Source organism: Piliocolobus tephrosceles, chromosome 13, assembly GCF_002776525.5.
Source record: "Piliocolobus tephrosceles isolate RC106 chromosome 13, ASM277652v3, whole genome shotgun sequence".
NCBI lineage: Eukaryota > Metazoa > Chordata > Mammalia > Primates > Cercopithecidae > Piliocolobus > Piliocolobus tephrosceles.
In genome coordinates, this window is record NC_045446.1 from 8,433,017 (window position 1) to 8,447,447 (window position 14,431).

General features: G+C 53.2%; 2 protein-coding genes and 1 long non-coding RNA gene across 10 annotated transcripts in view; 2 read left to right on the plus strand and 1 right to left on the minus strand.

The window, feature by feature from the left end:
• Nucleotides 1-2,862: 2,862 nt before the first annotated feature.
• On the plus strand, nucleotides 2,863-6,144 carry RNASEH2C (ribonuclease H2 subunit C). Of its 3 annotated transcripts, XR_002725207.2 has the most exons (5): nucleotides 2,937-3,291; nucleotides 3,398-3,570; nucleotides 3,648-3,767; nucleotides 4,003-4,134; nucleotides 5,908-6,144. XR_002725207.2 is itself a non-coding variant. In XM_023186182.1 (4 exons), the coding sequence occupies exons 1-4, from the start codon at nucleotides 3,033-3,035 to the stop codon at nucleotides 4,027-4,029; spliced, it is 492 nt and encodes a 163-aa protein (XP_023041950.1). In that variant the 5' UTR covers nucleotides 2,863-3,032; the 3' UTR covers nucleotides 4,030-6,144. The 3 variants fall into 3 exon arrangements, 2 of the variants coding, with proteins under 2 accessions (XP_023041950.1, XP_023041949.1); XM_023186182.1 differs by having other exon boundaries at nucleotides 2,863-3,204; nucleotides 4,003-6,144; XM_023186181.2 differs by having other exon boundaries at nucleotides 4,003-6,144.
• On the minus strand, nucleotides 4,202-12,459 carry KAT5 (lysine acetyltransferase 5). 6 transcript variants are annotated; one of them, XM_023186177.2, is made up of 14 exons: nucleotides 12,176-12,459; nucleotides 12,010-12,076; nucleotides 11,609-11,677; nucleotides 11,385-11,521; nucleotides 10,942-11,097; nucleotides 10,778-10,852; nucleotides 10,597-10,671; nucleotides 9,706-9,954; nucleotides 9,539-9,628; nucleotides 7,002-7,142; nucleotides 6,827-6,920; nucleotides 5,057-5,216; nucleotides 4,846-4,927; nucleotides 4,202-4,751 (listed from the first exon to the last, which is right to left on the minus strand). In XM_023186177.2, exons 1-14 carry the CDS (start codon nucleotides 12,185-12,187, stop codon nucleotides 4,617-4,619), a joined length of 1,542 nt encoding a protein of 513 aa, XP_023041945.1. In that variant the 5' UTR covers nucleotides 12,188-12,459; the 3' UTR covers nucleotides 4,202-4,616. The 6 variants fall into 6 exon arrangements, with proteins under 6 accessions (XP_023041945.1, XP_023041944.1, XP_023041948.1 ...); XM_023186176.2 differs by having other exon boundaries at nucleotides 10,942-11,124; XM_023186180.2 differs by lacking the exon at nucleotides 10,942-11,097.
• The window catches only part of LOC111522271, a 20,003-nt gene continuing 17,600 nt past the window's right edge, over nucleotides 12,029-14,431 (plus strand). Inside the window, exon 1 of the long non-coding RNA XR_002725208.2 lies at nucleotides 12,029-12,625. This is a non-coding gene — a long non-coding RNA (uncharacterized LOC111522271). The remainder of the gene's footprint in view (nucleotides 12,626-14,431) is intronic.

Genomic DNA, 14,431 nt, shown 5'->3' on the forward strand with positions numbered 1-14,431 from the left:
CGAGACCATCCTGGCTAACACGGTGAAACCCAGTCTCTACTAAAAAATACAAAAAACTAGCCGGGCGAGGTGGCGGGCGCCTGTAGTCCCAGCTACTCGGGAGGCTGAGGCAGGAGAGTGGCATAAACCCGGGAGGTGGAGCTTGCAGTGAGCTGAGATCTGGCCACTGCACTCCAGCCTGGGTGACAGAGCGAGACTTCGTCTCAAAAAAAAAAAAAAAGAAAAGACAACAAATTACAAGGTATAATGAAAACAAACAAACAAAAAAGAAGATGTAATGATGAGGTGAAATTATCATTATTTGAGAGCGAGGTGGCTAATTCTGGCTAATATTTTATTTTCTTAAGAAAATAAAATAAAAATCATTAGGAACAAAAGAATTCAGTAGATATCTAGTTTGAAAATTAACATATAAAAATCAACAGGTTTGCTACAGACAAGGGGTCTGAAAAATATGGCCTGTGGTTCAAATCCAACCCACTGTCTGTTTTTGCAAAGATTTACTGGAACACAACAATGCTCATTCATGTATGTATTGTCTATGGCTGTTTTTCCATGCTATAATGGTGAAGTTGGGTAGCTGTGACAGAGACCATAAGGTCCATAAAACCTAAAATATTTACTATTTGATCCCTTACAGGAAAAGTTTGCCACCCCCTGCTATAGATTAAAAAAAAAAAAAAAAAATCAGTCAGAAAATAAAAAGAAAAAATAAAAGCCCCAATTTTGGTTTTTAGAGACAGGGTCTTCCTCTGTAACCCAGGCTGGTGTGCAGCAGTGCAGTTGTGACCTGAATGGCAGCCTCAAACTCCTAGGCTTAAGTGATCTTCCCACCTCAGCTTCTTGAGTAGCTGGGACTACAGGCACATGCTGCCGTGCCCCACTCATGTTTAAAACATTTTTTTCTTTGTAGAAACGGAGTCTTGCTATGTTTCCCAGGCTGGTCTCGAACTCCTGGCCTCAAGCAATCCTCCCCCATCTTGGCCTCCTAAAGCACTGGAATTACAGGTGTGAACCAGTCATGCCCAGCCCCTCAGTTTTTAATACAAACAATTATTAATATAATCTAGGAAGAAATAAACTTTACAATATGTATTAATAACTATTATATATGAACAAAATCTCACAACTGTACGGATATCCAAGAAGATGTGAATAAATGGAATTATGTATTTCGTGATAGAAAACTAAAGCAAGCCTTTTTCCAAATTAATCTGCCACTCTAGCCAAAGACCACCAGGAATACATCTACGGTTGAACAAATTGGGCATATTACTCCTGTACTCTGGGGCATTTCAGTAAGAAGGTGCTAGAAAGGACTTAAAGGAGGATTTGTGCCCATGTTCAGTGATTTCAGTCAGGGTTTAGGGAAGCCAGGCTTGTCTCTGGCTTGGATGCTGTCAGAGGTGGGAGTATGTCTATGACGGACTATCTTAATGAATCTTGCCCAGGAGAGAAGATTAGTTGGAGGCTAGTGCTGTAATTGGTAAGGAAACAACAGTCACTCTCCTGTGGGAGAAAGAGGGATGTTTCATGCCTTTTGTGGTTTGGACAGTGTTCACCTTTGCCAGCATTCAGATGTGATGATGGAGAGGTTCTGTTTCTGCCCCCTCTTGCTCCCTCATGGTCACAGAGTGACCTTGTCCGATGCTGATGTTCTCTGAAATTTATGTTCAACAGAATACCAAGGCCAGCTCCCAGATGTCCAGGGATATATAAATTAAACGCAATTTAAATCTAAATTTCCAGTTTTGCGTTTATGTGAGAACTTGAAAAAATATATCTAAGTTGGGTGTCTGAACAAATAAACATTAGAGAAGAGTTGAGAAACCAAAAAGAGAGAATTGTGAAATCTAAAATACTGAAAAATGTTGATAAATTTGATTACAAAAAATAAGTCTTTATCCTGGGTACAGTGGCTCACGCCTGTAATTCCAGCGTGATTTGGAAGGCCAAAGCGGGCAGATAGCTTGAGTCCAGGAGTTCAAGACCTGGGCAACATGGCAAAACTGTGCCTCTACCAAAAATACAAAAATTAGCCGCGTGGTGGCGCAGGCCTGTGGTTCTAGCTACACGGGAGGCTGAGGTTGGGGGATGGATTAAGCCTGGAAGAGCGAGGCTGCAGTTAGCCAATCAAACCACTGCACTCCAGCCTAGGCGAGTGAGACATTGTCTAAAACAAACAACAACAAAAATAAGTCTTTGTCCACCAAAAATCACCTTTACACAGGTTTGCAAGACAGATCGCAGATAAAATATTTTCAATGCATTTGAGAAAAGGGTTGATGTTCCTAATAAACTAAAAATGAAGAACCCATCTACCAACCAATATAAAGAGTTCAGAATTGTTTAAGATTTTTACAACGATCATGTCCCATTAAAAACAATACAAGAAAAAAACCTGGCTGGGCGCGGTGGCTCACGCCTGCAATCCAAGCACTTCGGCAGGCCAAGGCTGGAGGATCACCTGAGGTCAGTAGTTCGAGACCAGCCTGACCAACATGGCGAAACCCCGTCTCTACTAAAAATACAAAAATTAGGCGGGCGTGGTGGTGCGCGCATGTAATTCCAGCTACTCCGGAGGCTGAGGCAGGAGAATCGCTTGAACCCGGGAGGCGTAGGTTGCAGTGAAACTGAAATCGCGCCACTGCACTCCAGCCTGGGAGAAAAAATAAGACAAAGAAAGAAAGAGGGAAGGAAGGGAAGGAAAGGAACGAAGGGAAGGGAAGGGGAAAGAGGGGAGGAGGGGAGGAAGGGAGGAAGGGCGGAAGGGAGGAAGGGAGGAAGGGAGGGGAGGGGAGGGGAGGGGAGGGGAGGGGAGGGGCGGGGTGAGGCGGGGAAGGGAAGGCAGGGGAGGGGAGTCCTGGGACTTGGACCCAGGGAAAGCGTTAGGGGTAAGGGGACTACACTTCCCGTGAAGCTCCGCGGCGGCTTCCCGTGAGGCTCTGCGGGGGCTTCCTGAGAGGCCCTGCGCGCTTTCCGCGCCAGCTTCAGCGTCAACCCGCGAGCCCTTGCGTCGCGTAAAAGCGAGGATGGAGAGCGGCGTCGACGCGGCCATCAAGAGGCACCGCGTCCACTTGCGCTCCGCCACGCTGCGCGACGCCCCGCCCGTCACACTGCACCTGCTGCCCTGCGAGGTCGCGGTGGACGGGCCCGCCCCGGTGGGGCGCTTCTTCACGCCCGCCATCCGCCAGGGCCCCGAGGGTGAGCATCGCGGCCGGACTACAGCTCCCGGCAGCCGGCGCACCGGCCCGCGCGCCCCTCATCTCCTGGGCTCCGGGGGCCGTTGTGGTGCGTCCGGAAGTGGCGGGAGGGCGGCTCCGGGCTCGCCCCGCAGGGCTCAGGTCCTGGGCCCAGTGTGGGTCCTGCCTGAGCCTCTTTGCGCCTCCCGCTCCAGGATTCGAAGTGTCATTTCGGGGCCGCTGTCTACGGGGCGAGGAGGTGGCGGTGCCGCCTGGCCTCGTGGGATACGTGATGGTGACGGAAGAGAAGGAAGTGTCCATGGGGAAGCCAGACCCCTTGCGGGATTCCGGGACTGACGACGAAGAGTCGCCGCTGGAACGGGACTTTGTGAGCAAAGGGATAGAGTTGAAAGGGGGTGCGGGCGGGAGCTGTAGTCCCGATGCTGAGCCAGGGCCCTTCCTCAGGACCGCTTCATTGGAGCCACTGCCAGCTTCAGCCACTTCACCCTGTGGGGTCTGGAGACCGTCCCTGGCCCGGATGCCAAAGTCCGTGGGGCCCTAACTTGGCCCAGTCTTGCGGCAGCGGTGAGTAGATGAGGAGGTCCGTCTGGTCCCCGGGTGGATGGGCTGGGGAGCACAATTGGGCAGACGGAGCCTGGAGGATTCTACCGGGTAGTGCGTGGGACACGTAGCTCCCTGACCACTCTTCCTAGCATGTCTAGAAGGGGTTATTCTGAACAGCTGGGTCCTTCCCCGGGTCTGGGGGCCAGCCTGCCGCCCTGCCTTACAAGTCCAACAGTAGAGGCGACTCCTCTTGCAGATTCACGCACAGGTGCCCGAGGACTGAGAACCAGAGCTTGAAATTCAAAGCTGCGATCCCTTCACAGCAGTAAACCAGCTCTTTGGAACCACTGATTCTATCACCGCAATAAAGGAGCTCTTCACAGCACCTGTGAGTCCCGGCACCTTAGAGCCCCTAAGCCAGCATGGACCCCTTTCCCCCAAGAACCTTGCATGGCTCTGGCACGTAGAAACAATTTATTGCCGTGGGCAATGGGGATAAGAGAAGCCAGAATTTTTTGCAGCCAGCACCCACCCCACCCCCAACTTCGACTTTACAAAAGAAATTTTTACAACCACCAGCCCTCTGTACAGAACTCCCCCACCCCCCATCTCACTGTACACAGCTGCCTGGCTCCCTCTGGTCCCTGGTTCAGAGCAGGCCTGGGCCTGTGGCCAGCTGACCTTGGAGTTAGCCTGAGCCCTGAGCTCGCCTTGGTGCCGGGCACCAATGGGCCCTGCCAGGCCTGTCCCCTCCTTTTCAAGCTTTTCAGCCCCATCTCCCTTAGAGTGCTTTGTGGGAGCTGCAGTGGGGGCGGGGTGGGCTATCAGCCCCAGTCCTGCTGTCTTGGCACTGCAGTGGGCAGTGCCTGGTCACCACTTCCCCCTCTTGCTCCAGTCCTTGGGAGTGAAGTGCAGACACTTGGAGTCGATGCGCAGGAGCCGCTTAAGCATGGCCCGCTCATGGCCATCCACGATGTCCTCTGACAGTGTGAGGATGTACTGGCCCTGGGCAGAGGAGATGGGTTCAGCAAGTGGCCAGCCCACAGGAGCCTGCACTCTGCATCCCACACACCTGTCTCCACCGTGCCCGCCTCCCTACCTTGTAGTAGTTGATGAGGTTGAGGTACTGCAGAGTGGAGATGACATCCTCCTTCTTGATGCTGGTGATTTCACTGATCTCACTGTAGGAGAGCAGAGGTCAGGTCCCCTGAGGACCTTCACCTGTCCCCAGGAGCCCCAGGAGAGAGTGACAAAGCCCAGGAACAGACAGGCCATGCCATGTACCCCCAGGTAGGCAGCGCCAGGCTCACTTGATGGTGATCTGTGGCCTCTCCCCGCTCTCCGACTTCAGCCCCATCAGGATCTCCAGGATGGTCTGGGACCAGTAACTTCGATAGGATAGGAGGCCAAGGTCTGAGAGGGGCTTCTCGGGGGTCCCTGTTTTCCCTTCCACTTTGGAGAGTTCATAGCCTAAAGCAATGGAGCAGGAGAGGGTAAGAGGTCACAGATGAACATAAGCAACATTTAAAAACATAGGTCGCCAAGGCAGGCTGCCTAGTTCCCATCATGGCCCTGCCACTTGGCAGTTCTGTGGCCTCCGCCTCTCTGCGCCCCAGTTCCCTCAGGAAGAACTAACGAGTATTCACTCTTCCCCTGGGAGCTGAGCACAGTGGAGGGCATGAGAGCACTGAGAGGAGCACCTGCAGTCAACCACGAGGGTGATCAGAGGCCAGTGAAGGCTTACGGGCAGGGGATGCAGGGAAAACGGCTCAGGGGAAGAAAGTGCCTCCAATTTTCCTTTGCCATCCCAGGCTCTGTGTCTGGGCATGTAAGGAAGGAAGTGGGGACAGATTTCTGTCTGTAATCCAGGCCTGAGAATGCTTGAATTCTCAGTCAAATCAGCCCTCCTAGCTGGGATCTTGGGAGTGTCAGCTGCTGTTAAGACCTGAGTGGCCTGACTGGGTGGTTGTGAGGATGCAAGGAGAAAAGGTGCACCAAGGTGCTTCCCAAGTTGGGGAGACCATTCCTGAGAGCCAGGTGACTGACCCCCACCATGGCTGTTTCCCTCCAACTCATGCTGATAGCTGGGCACTGGGAGGCAGTCCCCAGTGAGATCCTCTGACCCTGCACAGCCCTGAGCGGCTTCACATCTCTTGGGCAGTGTCTTCATTCTCCCCACCACGGACTTGGGATGTTTGTGACTTCTAGAAGCCCTTCCTCACCCTCACAATGGACCTTAGCCCCTTGGTAGTCCCACCCACATCCCATCTCCATTGCGGTCTGAGCTCCAAGACTGAGTTTCTTCAAGCATCCACTTGTGCTACCAGGCTGAGAAGTTCTGAGGATGTGACCCCATCTGGGCATCACTTAACCAATAAATTTCTAGAATGGACCATAACCTTGATCAAGTAAAGCCTCTGTGTCTTCACCAGGCAAACAGCTAGAACTTCCTCTTCTCAGGTCAGAGCTTAGTTATTCCAAGTGAATGGTGAGATAGAATGGGGGGTGATGGGGAAGAGGCTGGGAAGGAGAAGGGGCCTCAGGGTTGGGGAGGGCACTGAAGAGCTCATGTGTGATGAAAGTCAGAGTCCCTTCTGGCTTTAAGAGACTGACCTCACTGGACACAAGGGGCAAGGGACAATTCCATGCTTACGTGTATCTGTTGACAGCATTTTGGACACCTGCCTGCACAGCTCAGGGGACAACTGGGGACATTAACCACTGGTCCTTGCCCAAGGACTTGTATCATGGCACACCCGTTACCAGATACATGAGCACCAGCAGCTCACTAACCTGCCCGTGGCCCCAGGCAGGAGCATGTAAGTCAGATTTGGGGAAAGCTGATTGGCACTTAGAACCCTGGCCAAGGAGCAAACTGTAGGGCTGAGAACCTATCCCAAATAAGCAGGGCAGTCAGCCTGAATGGAGAGAACTCTGGGAGAGTGCCACGGTTATTTCTGGCTGGCTCCCCTAGAGACCGGGCTGCACAGCCACGGTTGACAATCACAGTAGCCTGGCACATCTGCCTATGAGGCACCGATGATGGGTGCACTACCCCCGGCCACAGCACACATACTCACTGAACTCGATCAGCAGCTTGCCGTAGCCCCGGCGCTGGTAGGGAGGCAGGGTTAGGATGCAGGCCACATTATAGTCTTCTGTCGATTCTTTCTCCTGGAAAAGGGGGGCAGGTGAGTGTCAGGGAAGGGACCTGGCTCAGGATAGGGCACAGGGACAGCCTGGACAGGCACTGACCTTGGAGAAGTAGCCCACGATGTGGAAGCCCTTACAGTCATACTCCGTCATGACGTAGAAGAGGAAAGGGTCTGTGTCATAGTACAGTGTCTTATGGTCAAGGAAACACTTGGCCAAAAGACACAGGTTCTGGGAATAACTCTGCAAGAGAAAAGGCTTGTCACCATTCTGGGTATCCTGCCTTGAGCCTGGCCAGTGGTTCAGGGTCAACCGGGAGCTTTACTGTTCGTGCTATGCCCCAGACTGATAGGTGATGAGTATTCTTCCCTGGCTGGGCCTGACCCACTCCACCAGCCCACAGCTTATGCAGGGCTGCTCCTCAGTGTTGAAAAGCCTGTGTGCCAGATGTGTGATGGTATCTGAATGCCTCCCTGCTCAGTCAGGCAAGTTTCCCGACTTGCTCCGCACACCTCCATGTAAGCCTGGCCGGGAGACTCCACCACCCTGTAATGTTTTTAACAGCAATCAACAACCAATGTGTCCAAGGTCAGACTCTGACCACCGCTCCTCAGAGAAGCTCTCTCCCTGACAGTCTTGGGAGTCTAGCTGTTAAAAAACCTAACATTCTGCCGGGCGCGGTGGCTCACGCCGGTAATCCCAGCACTTTGGGAGGCCAAGGTGGGCGGATCATGAGGTCAGGAGATTGAGACCATCCTGGCTAACACGGTGAAACCCCGTCTCTGCTAAAAATACAAAAAATTAGCCGGGCGTGGTGGCGGGTGCCTGTAGTCCCAGCTACTTGGGAGGCTGAGGCAGGAGAATGGCGTGAACCCGGGAGGCGGAGCTTGCAGTGAGCCAAGATCGCGCCACTGCACCCCAGCCTGGGCAACAAAAAGAAACCCCGCCTCAGAAAAAAAAAAAAAAAAAAAAAGTAACATTCTACATCCACAGTCACACCTCCTGGGAACTGATCTACTCTACGACAAAGTTAAGGAATTATGTAATTTAACAAAATAACTGCCTTAGGGGTTACCCCAGCAAAATTATGAATCATGCTGCTTAACCTTACCTCTGCACACGATTTCTCCTGCATTTCAGACATTGTGGGTTTTGTTTTTTTTTTTTTTTTGAGACAGGGTCTCACTCCTGTCGCCCAAGATGGAGTGCAGTGGTGCAATCATGCAATCATGGCTCACTGCAGCCTTGACTTCCCAGGCTCAGGTGATTCTCCCAACTCAGCCTTCTGAGTACCTGGGACTACAGATGTGCACCACTACACCCAGCTAAATGAATTAATTGTTTATTTATAGAGACAAGAGTCTCGCTCTGTCACCCAGGCTGGAGTGCAGTGGCGCAATCTTGGCTCACTGCAAGCTCCGCCTTCCGGGTTCATGCCATTCTCCTGCCTCAGCCTCCCGAGTAGCTGGGACTACAGGCGCCCACCACCAGGCCCGGCTAATTCTTTCGTATTTTTAGTAGAGATGGGGTTTCACCGTGTTAGCCAGGATGGTCTCGATCTCCTGACCTCATGATCTGCCCGCCTTGGCCTCCCAAAGTGCTGGGATTGCAGGCATGAGCCACCGCGCTCGGCCAAATTTTTTATTTTTAGTAGAGATGGGGTTTCTCCATGTTGCCCAGGCTAGTCTCGAAATTCTGGGCTCAAGTGATTGGCCCACCTCAGCCTCCCAAAGTGCTGGGGTTACAGGTATGAGCCACTGTGCCCAGCCAAAAACTGCTTTTTGTTTTATTTATTTATTTTTTAGACGAAGTCTCACCCTGTTGCCCAGGCTGGAGTGAAGTGGCGCAATCTCCGCTCACTGCAAGCTCCGCCTCCCGGGTTCACGCCATTCTCCTGCCTCAGACTCCCGAGTAGCTGGTACTACAGGCACCCGCCACCATGCCCGGCTTATTTTTTGTATTTTTTAGTAGAAACGGGGTTTCACCGTGTTAGGATGGTCTTGATCTCCTGACCTCGTGATCCACCCGCCTCGGCCTCCCATAGTGCTGGGATTACAGACATGAGCCACCACGCCCAGCCCAGAAATTGCTTTTTAACCACCTGCTGCTGGGTACTGCCACTTGGATGCCCAGGTCCACGTTAATAATTACAGAATGGTAGTTAACACAGCATCTTCATCACCTGAGCTCTGTCCCCTTTAAGAGCCTTCCCTCTTCTTCCCTTTTATGCCTCCCAGCCAGAATGATCTGTGCCTTTCACAAACCATCTCTGTGCATCCATGCCGCCGCCTCAGCACCACTGCAAGAAACTGCCTCAGCCACTGTCATCCACCAAGGCTCCAAAGTAACCCTCTGTGAAGCTTTGCCAACCACCTCCTTTGGGTCCTCCTAACCTACCCTCTGTTTCATGACACTTAAGACACTGGGAACTAAGAGGTCATTGGTATGTCTGTCTCTCCCATGGACTAAGCTGTCAGAGAACAGAGACTGTCTCATTCCTGGCTACCAGCACCTGCCAGACAGCAGAACTCAATAAAAATGGGGTGAACTGATCTGCTGGCTTGTCTGGTCAGTGTTTACCTGAGCAAGATGATGTCATTTGACTCACCCCAGCGCCCCACTGCCTCTCAGGCACTAACCTTGTTCTTACGTCCATCAATCTCAAAGAAGGAGATGGTGCCCTTGCGGTAAATCTCATTGCCTGGAGGATGTCGCAGGTCGCACTTGGTCTGGGGAAGAGAGGAGGGTCAGGAACAAGGGCAACGTGGAGGGTGCTGGGAAGGCAGCCTCCCTGGACTCCTCATACCAAGTGACGCTGAAGACACTTGAGGCTACGGCCGTACTTGAGGCAGAACTCGCACAGGTAGAGAACAGGCAATGTGGTGAGCTCCTGTGGGTACGGGGAGAAGTACCACGGCTTGAGGCGGTGCCGGCCCAGCTCAATGCACTCAATGTTCTTCATCCGGGTGACGATGTCGTCGTGGCTTCGGTCAGACACCAGGCTGCCAGTCATGCGTGGTGCTGATGGTATTCCATCTGAGCTGTCCTGGGAGTCCTGCCCAGGGCCAGTGGAAAATACCAGGTTATAAGAGACAGCTCAGCAGGACACCACAGCTCACAGCCCTTTGACAGGTTTCCTTCAAGCCTAACAGCAACCCTATAGGGGAGGTGCCATGATCCCCAATTTCTGGATAAAAACCTGAAACCCTAAGGGATTGATGACGTGGAAAAGATCAACGAATGACTCTTGTTTTTGAGATGGAGTCTCACTCCGTCGCCCAGGCTAGAGTGCAGTGGCATGATCTTGGCTCACTGCAAGCTCTACCTCCGGGGTTCAAGCAATTCTCCTGCCTCAGCTTTCCCAGTAGCTGGGATTATAGGCGCCTGCCACTACGCCTGGCTAATTGTATTTTTAGTAGAGACAAGGTTTCACCATGTTGGTCAGGCTGGTGTCGAACTCCTGACCTCAGGTGATCTGCCCGCCTTGGTTGGCCTCCCAAAGTGCTGGGATTACAGGTATGAGCCATGGCACCCAGCCCCAATGACTCATTTGAACCATGTTCTGCCTGGCTCCTAATCCCACCAACACTAGCCCTGCCTACCACCCCTTCTTTATTTTTAAACTCATCACTAACTCTCCACCCTGCCTGCATCCCTTCCTTTTCACCCAGCTCCTTCTGTTGCTCCCCAGACCCACCTCATCAGTGCCCAAACAATTTGATTTTCGCTTCCGTCCTGGCTGGGCTGCCACTGCCCTACGGGCTGCTCCATTCTGCAGATATAGTAATAAAAGAAGGGATGGCTGTGAGATGAGCCTGAAAAAGGCCACTAGAGAGTAGAAGAGAGAAAGGGAACAAGAGATGGTTTGGGAAACTCACCTGGGGAAAAACCGAGGCCGGGGCTGTCTCGCTGGGCACTGGAGTTGCTGGTGAAACCACCTCCACCTTCCGTTTCTGCAGAGAGAAACCAACAAAGGTGGGTCAGAAGGTAGAGAAGGTGGGACCTGAGAAGAAAGCAAGGTCCCTGGAATTGCTGAGGGTACCGTTGAGCGGTGGTTGGGCTGCAGGCAGGAGCTGGAGGAGAGCGGCTGGTCAGGCTCGCCACCGGGAATGGCCTCCCGCTCCTTGGGCAGGTTGAAGCGGAGTGTGATCTGGACCGGGATTGGCAAGGTCTTCCCGCTGGCCTGGGCCGAGGCCGGCTGTAGAGATAGGTCCAGGGTCTTCCTCTGGGGCGGGGATGGCAGTGGAATGGGGAAGGGGAATAGGGGTCCCTCAGCTCAAAATTATCAAACCCCACCCTCGCCTTCTGAAGGACACAGGACTAGCTACTGGACTCTGGGAGCTACATGTGCAATTCGGCCCCCATCCTTTGCAAGATGAAGTCGGTGAGAGGGAGCCGCCTACTGCCCATCCAGGAGCCCCTAATGCCAACAGATAAGAGAAACACGAGGCAGGAGAGAAGAGGTGAAGTGGGGGACCTACTCACCACCTCTCTCTCTGGAGAGCCGGGACGGGACCCAGGAAGTCCGTTCTTGGTGGGGGTCTTGGCCTCTTTCTTCGGGAACTGGATCTTCTTTAGGTCCAGCCGCTCGTGCGTCACCCATTCATCCAGACGTTTGTTGACTGCAGCAGTGGGGAAGGCTCAGGACAGAATGCCAAAAACTGTTCCCCAACCCTACCCTGATGCCCCACCTCAGGCCCAGAACTCACAGTCAATGTAATGCACGTAGAAAAGCTTCCGGCCACTGATGTCCTTCACGCTCAGGATCTCGGCCAGGGCTATGGGAATAGCATAGGCAGGGGCCTTAGACGGGCCGGGCCAGGCTATGAGACTCCACCCTTCCACGACCTGAACTCCACCCCAAGGCCGGATCCCTAAGCTCCAGCACTTAGAAGGTCTCTCCTAAGCCTCCTTCAGTCACTACTGCCACCCCTTTCCAGGCCCCGCCCTGTACCTCTCCCAGCAGCTAAGAGCCACGCCCCTTCATGGGAGTATCTGCGCCCCGCCCGCCCCATAATTCCAGAGGCCCCTCCCCATCCCGGGGGTTCAGTTGACTCCCTCCCGCCCCTCGCACTCAGGTTCCTTAGCCCCGCCCCCCAACGTCACTCACGCCACTCATCTTCGTTGTCCTGGTTCCGCCGCAGCACGGGTAGGCGGCAGCCCTCGATTATCTCCCCCTGGGGAGACAGCGCGGCGCCAGGGTCGGCTACTGGGGGGCCTCGGGCTCTACCCACCTCCCCTGGCTCCCTCCGCCCCGCCCCGGGCACCGGACTCACCACCTCCGCCATCTTCCCTCCCTCCACTGCCACTTCCGGCCCCTGTGGGAGACGTCACTTCCGGGACCGAGCCCGCTGTAGGCCCGGGCCTCACGAAGCCCCTGTAGAGGGGCACTTTTGAGAGACACCGCGACCCAGCTGCAAGGGGCAAGACTGCCCCTGTGACTCTGCGGAAAACGGAGTGTTACAAGCCTCAGACCGAGCCCTAGGTGGAAACCCCACAACGTGCACAGGGATTGGAGAACTAGTGAGTCCGTCACGTGACGCCCACCGGGTGCGACGCTGTTCACGTGGATGCGGAGCGGGTCACGTGGCAATACCGTTTGCCCTTTGACGGAGGGCAGTCCTCGGGCGTCTCCTTGTGGAGGCGGGAGGTGTGGTCGGGAGTGAACTGCACGCGAGAGGCTGGAGAAAGGAAGTGGGCTTAGAGGGGCTCGAACGCTCCCACAGGTCTGTGGACTTCATTCCATAGGCAGGAGGACTCAGGGAAGATTCCTAGCTTTATTTTGTGTATTGGGCTTTTTTTTATTTTAGAGACGGAGTCTCGCTCTGTCGCCAGGCTGGAGTACAGTGGCGCCATCTTGGCTTCCTGCAACCTTTGCTTCCCGGGGTCAAGCGATTCTCCTGCTTCAGTCTCCGGAGTACCCAGCTAATATTTGTATTTTCAGTAGAGGCGGGGTTTCACCATGTTGGCCAGGATGGTCTGGATCTCTTGACCTAATATGGCGCCCAGCCATATTAGGCTTTTTTTTTGAAACAAGGTCTGTCTCGCCCAGGCTGGAGTGCAGCCGGGGAGGCATAATCTCCGCTCACTGCAGCCTCCGCCTCCCTGGATCAAGTGATCCACCTCAGGCTCCCGCGTAGCTGGGACTACAGGCGCGCACTACCAGGGCTGGCTAATTTTTAAAATTTTTTGTGTAAACAGGATTTGGAGACTGGGCATGGTGGCTCACACCTGAAATCCCAGCTACCTCCAGCCTTATCATGAGAAAAAGATCAGACAAATACCAATTGAGAAACATTCTACAAAATACCCCACGACCCCACGAGTACTCCTCAAAAGTGTGAAGATGTCACCGGTGGAGGGTGTCCAGATTCTTGGCATCTTAAAGAATTGGACAAAACGGCCGGGCGCGGTGGCTCACGCCTGTAATCCCAGCACTTTGGGAAGCCAAGGCGGGAGATAGAGATCATCCTGGCCAACACGGTGAAACCCTGTCTCTACAAAAAAAAAAAAAAAATACAAAAAATTAGCCGGGCGTTTTGGCGGGCATCTGTGGTCCCAGCTGCTCCGGAGGCTGAGGCAGGAGAATGGCCTGAACCCGGGAGGCGGAGTTTGCAGTGAGCAGAGATCATGCCACTACACTCCAGCCTGGGCGACAGAGCGAGACTCTGTCTCAAAAAAGAAAAACAGAAAAAGAAAAAAAAAAAAGAATTGGTCAAAACGCACAAAGCAAGGAAGGAATAAACGATTTATTGAAAATGAAAGTACACTCCAGTGTGGTGGCCGGCTGAGCATAGGGTCCAGTTACAGGATTTGTTGGAGTTTAAATACCCTTGGTTATTTGGGATACGCCCTGTGTAAATGAAGAGGATGAAGTAAAGTTACAAAGTCATTTAGGGTGTACGCCCTAAGGAGAGGATATTTCCTGTCATAACTGAAGTGTGAATTGGCCTTATATGTTGCCTGCCTCCAGACCCTATTTTCCTGCCTCAAAGGTGGCTGAACATGGTGGCTTATGCCTGCAATCCCAGTGTTAACAGGAAAGGGCCCATCCAGACCCCCAAGAGAGGGTTCTTGGATCTCACACATTAAAGAATTCAGGGCGAGTCCAGCACTTTAGGAGGCTGAGGCAGGTGGATCACCTGAGGTCAGGAGTTCAAGACCAGCCTGACCAACATGATGAAACCCATCTCCACTAAAAATACAAAAATTAGGCAGACGTGGTGGTGCCCGCCTGTAATCCCAGCTACTTGGGAAGCTGAGGCAGAAGAATCGCTTGAACCCGGGAGGTGGAGTTTACAGTGAGCATGATCGCACTACCAGCACTCCAGCCTGGGAACAGAGCAAGACTCCATCTCAAAAAAAAAAAAAAAAAAAAAAAGGCCGGGCGCGGTGGCTCAAGCCTGTAATCCCAGCACTTTGGGAGGCCGAGGCGGGCGGATCACAAGGTCAGGAGATGGAGACCATCCTGGCTAAGACGGTGAAACCCCGTCTCTACTAAAAAATACAAAAAACTAGCTGGGTGAGGTGGC

Bases quoted from the DNA above. Each gene is read 5' to 3' on its own strand.
- RNASEH2C (XM_023186181.2), top strand. From the start codon at position 3,033: ATGGAGAGCGGCGTCGACGCGGCCATCAAGAGGCACCGCGTCCACTTG. The intron at 3,571-3,647 runs GTGAGCAAAGGG...GCCCTTCCTCAG, and splicing joins CGCCGCTGGAACGGGACTTT to GACCGCTTCATTGGAGCCAC. The intron at 3,768-4,002 runs GTGAGTAGATGA...CTCCTCTTGCAG, and splicing joins GGCCCAGTCTTGCGGCAGCG to ATTCACGCACAGGTGCCCGA.
- KAT5 (XM_023186174.2), bottom strand. From the start codon at position 12,187: ATGGCGGAGGTGGTGAGTCCGGTGCCCGGGGCGGGGCGGAGGGAGCCA. The intron at 10,672-10,777 runs GTGAGTTTCCCA...CTATATCTGCAG, and splicing joins CGGCCTCGGTTTTTCCCCAG to AATGGAGCAGCCCGTAGGGC. The intron at 5,217-6,826 runs GTGAGTATGTGT...CCATTGCTTTAG, and splicing joins CAAGCTGCTGATCGAGTTCA to GCTATGAACTCTCCAAAGTG.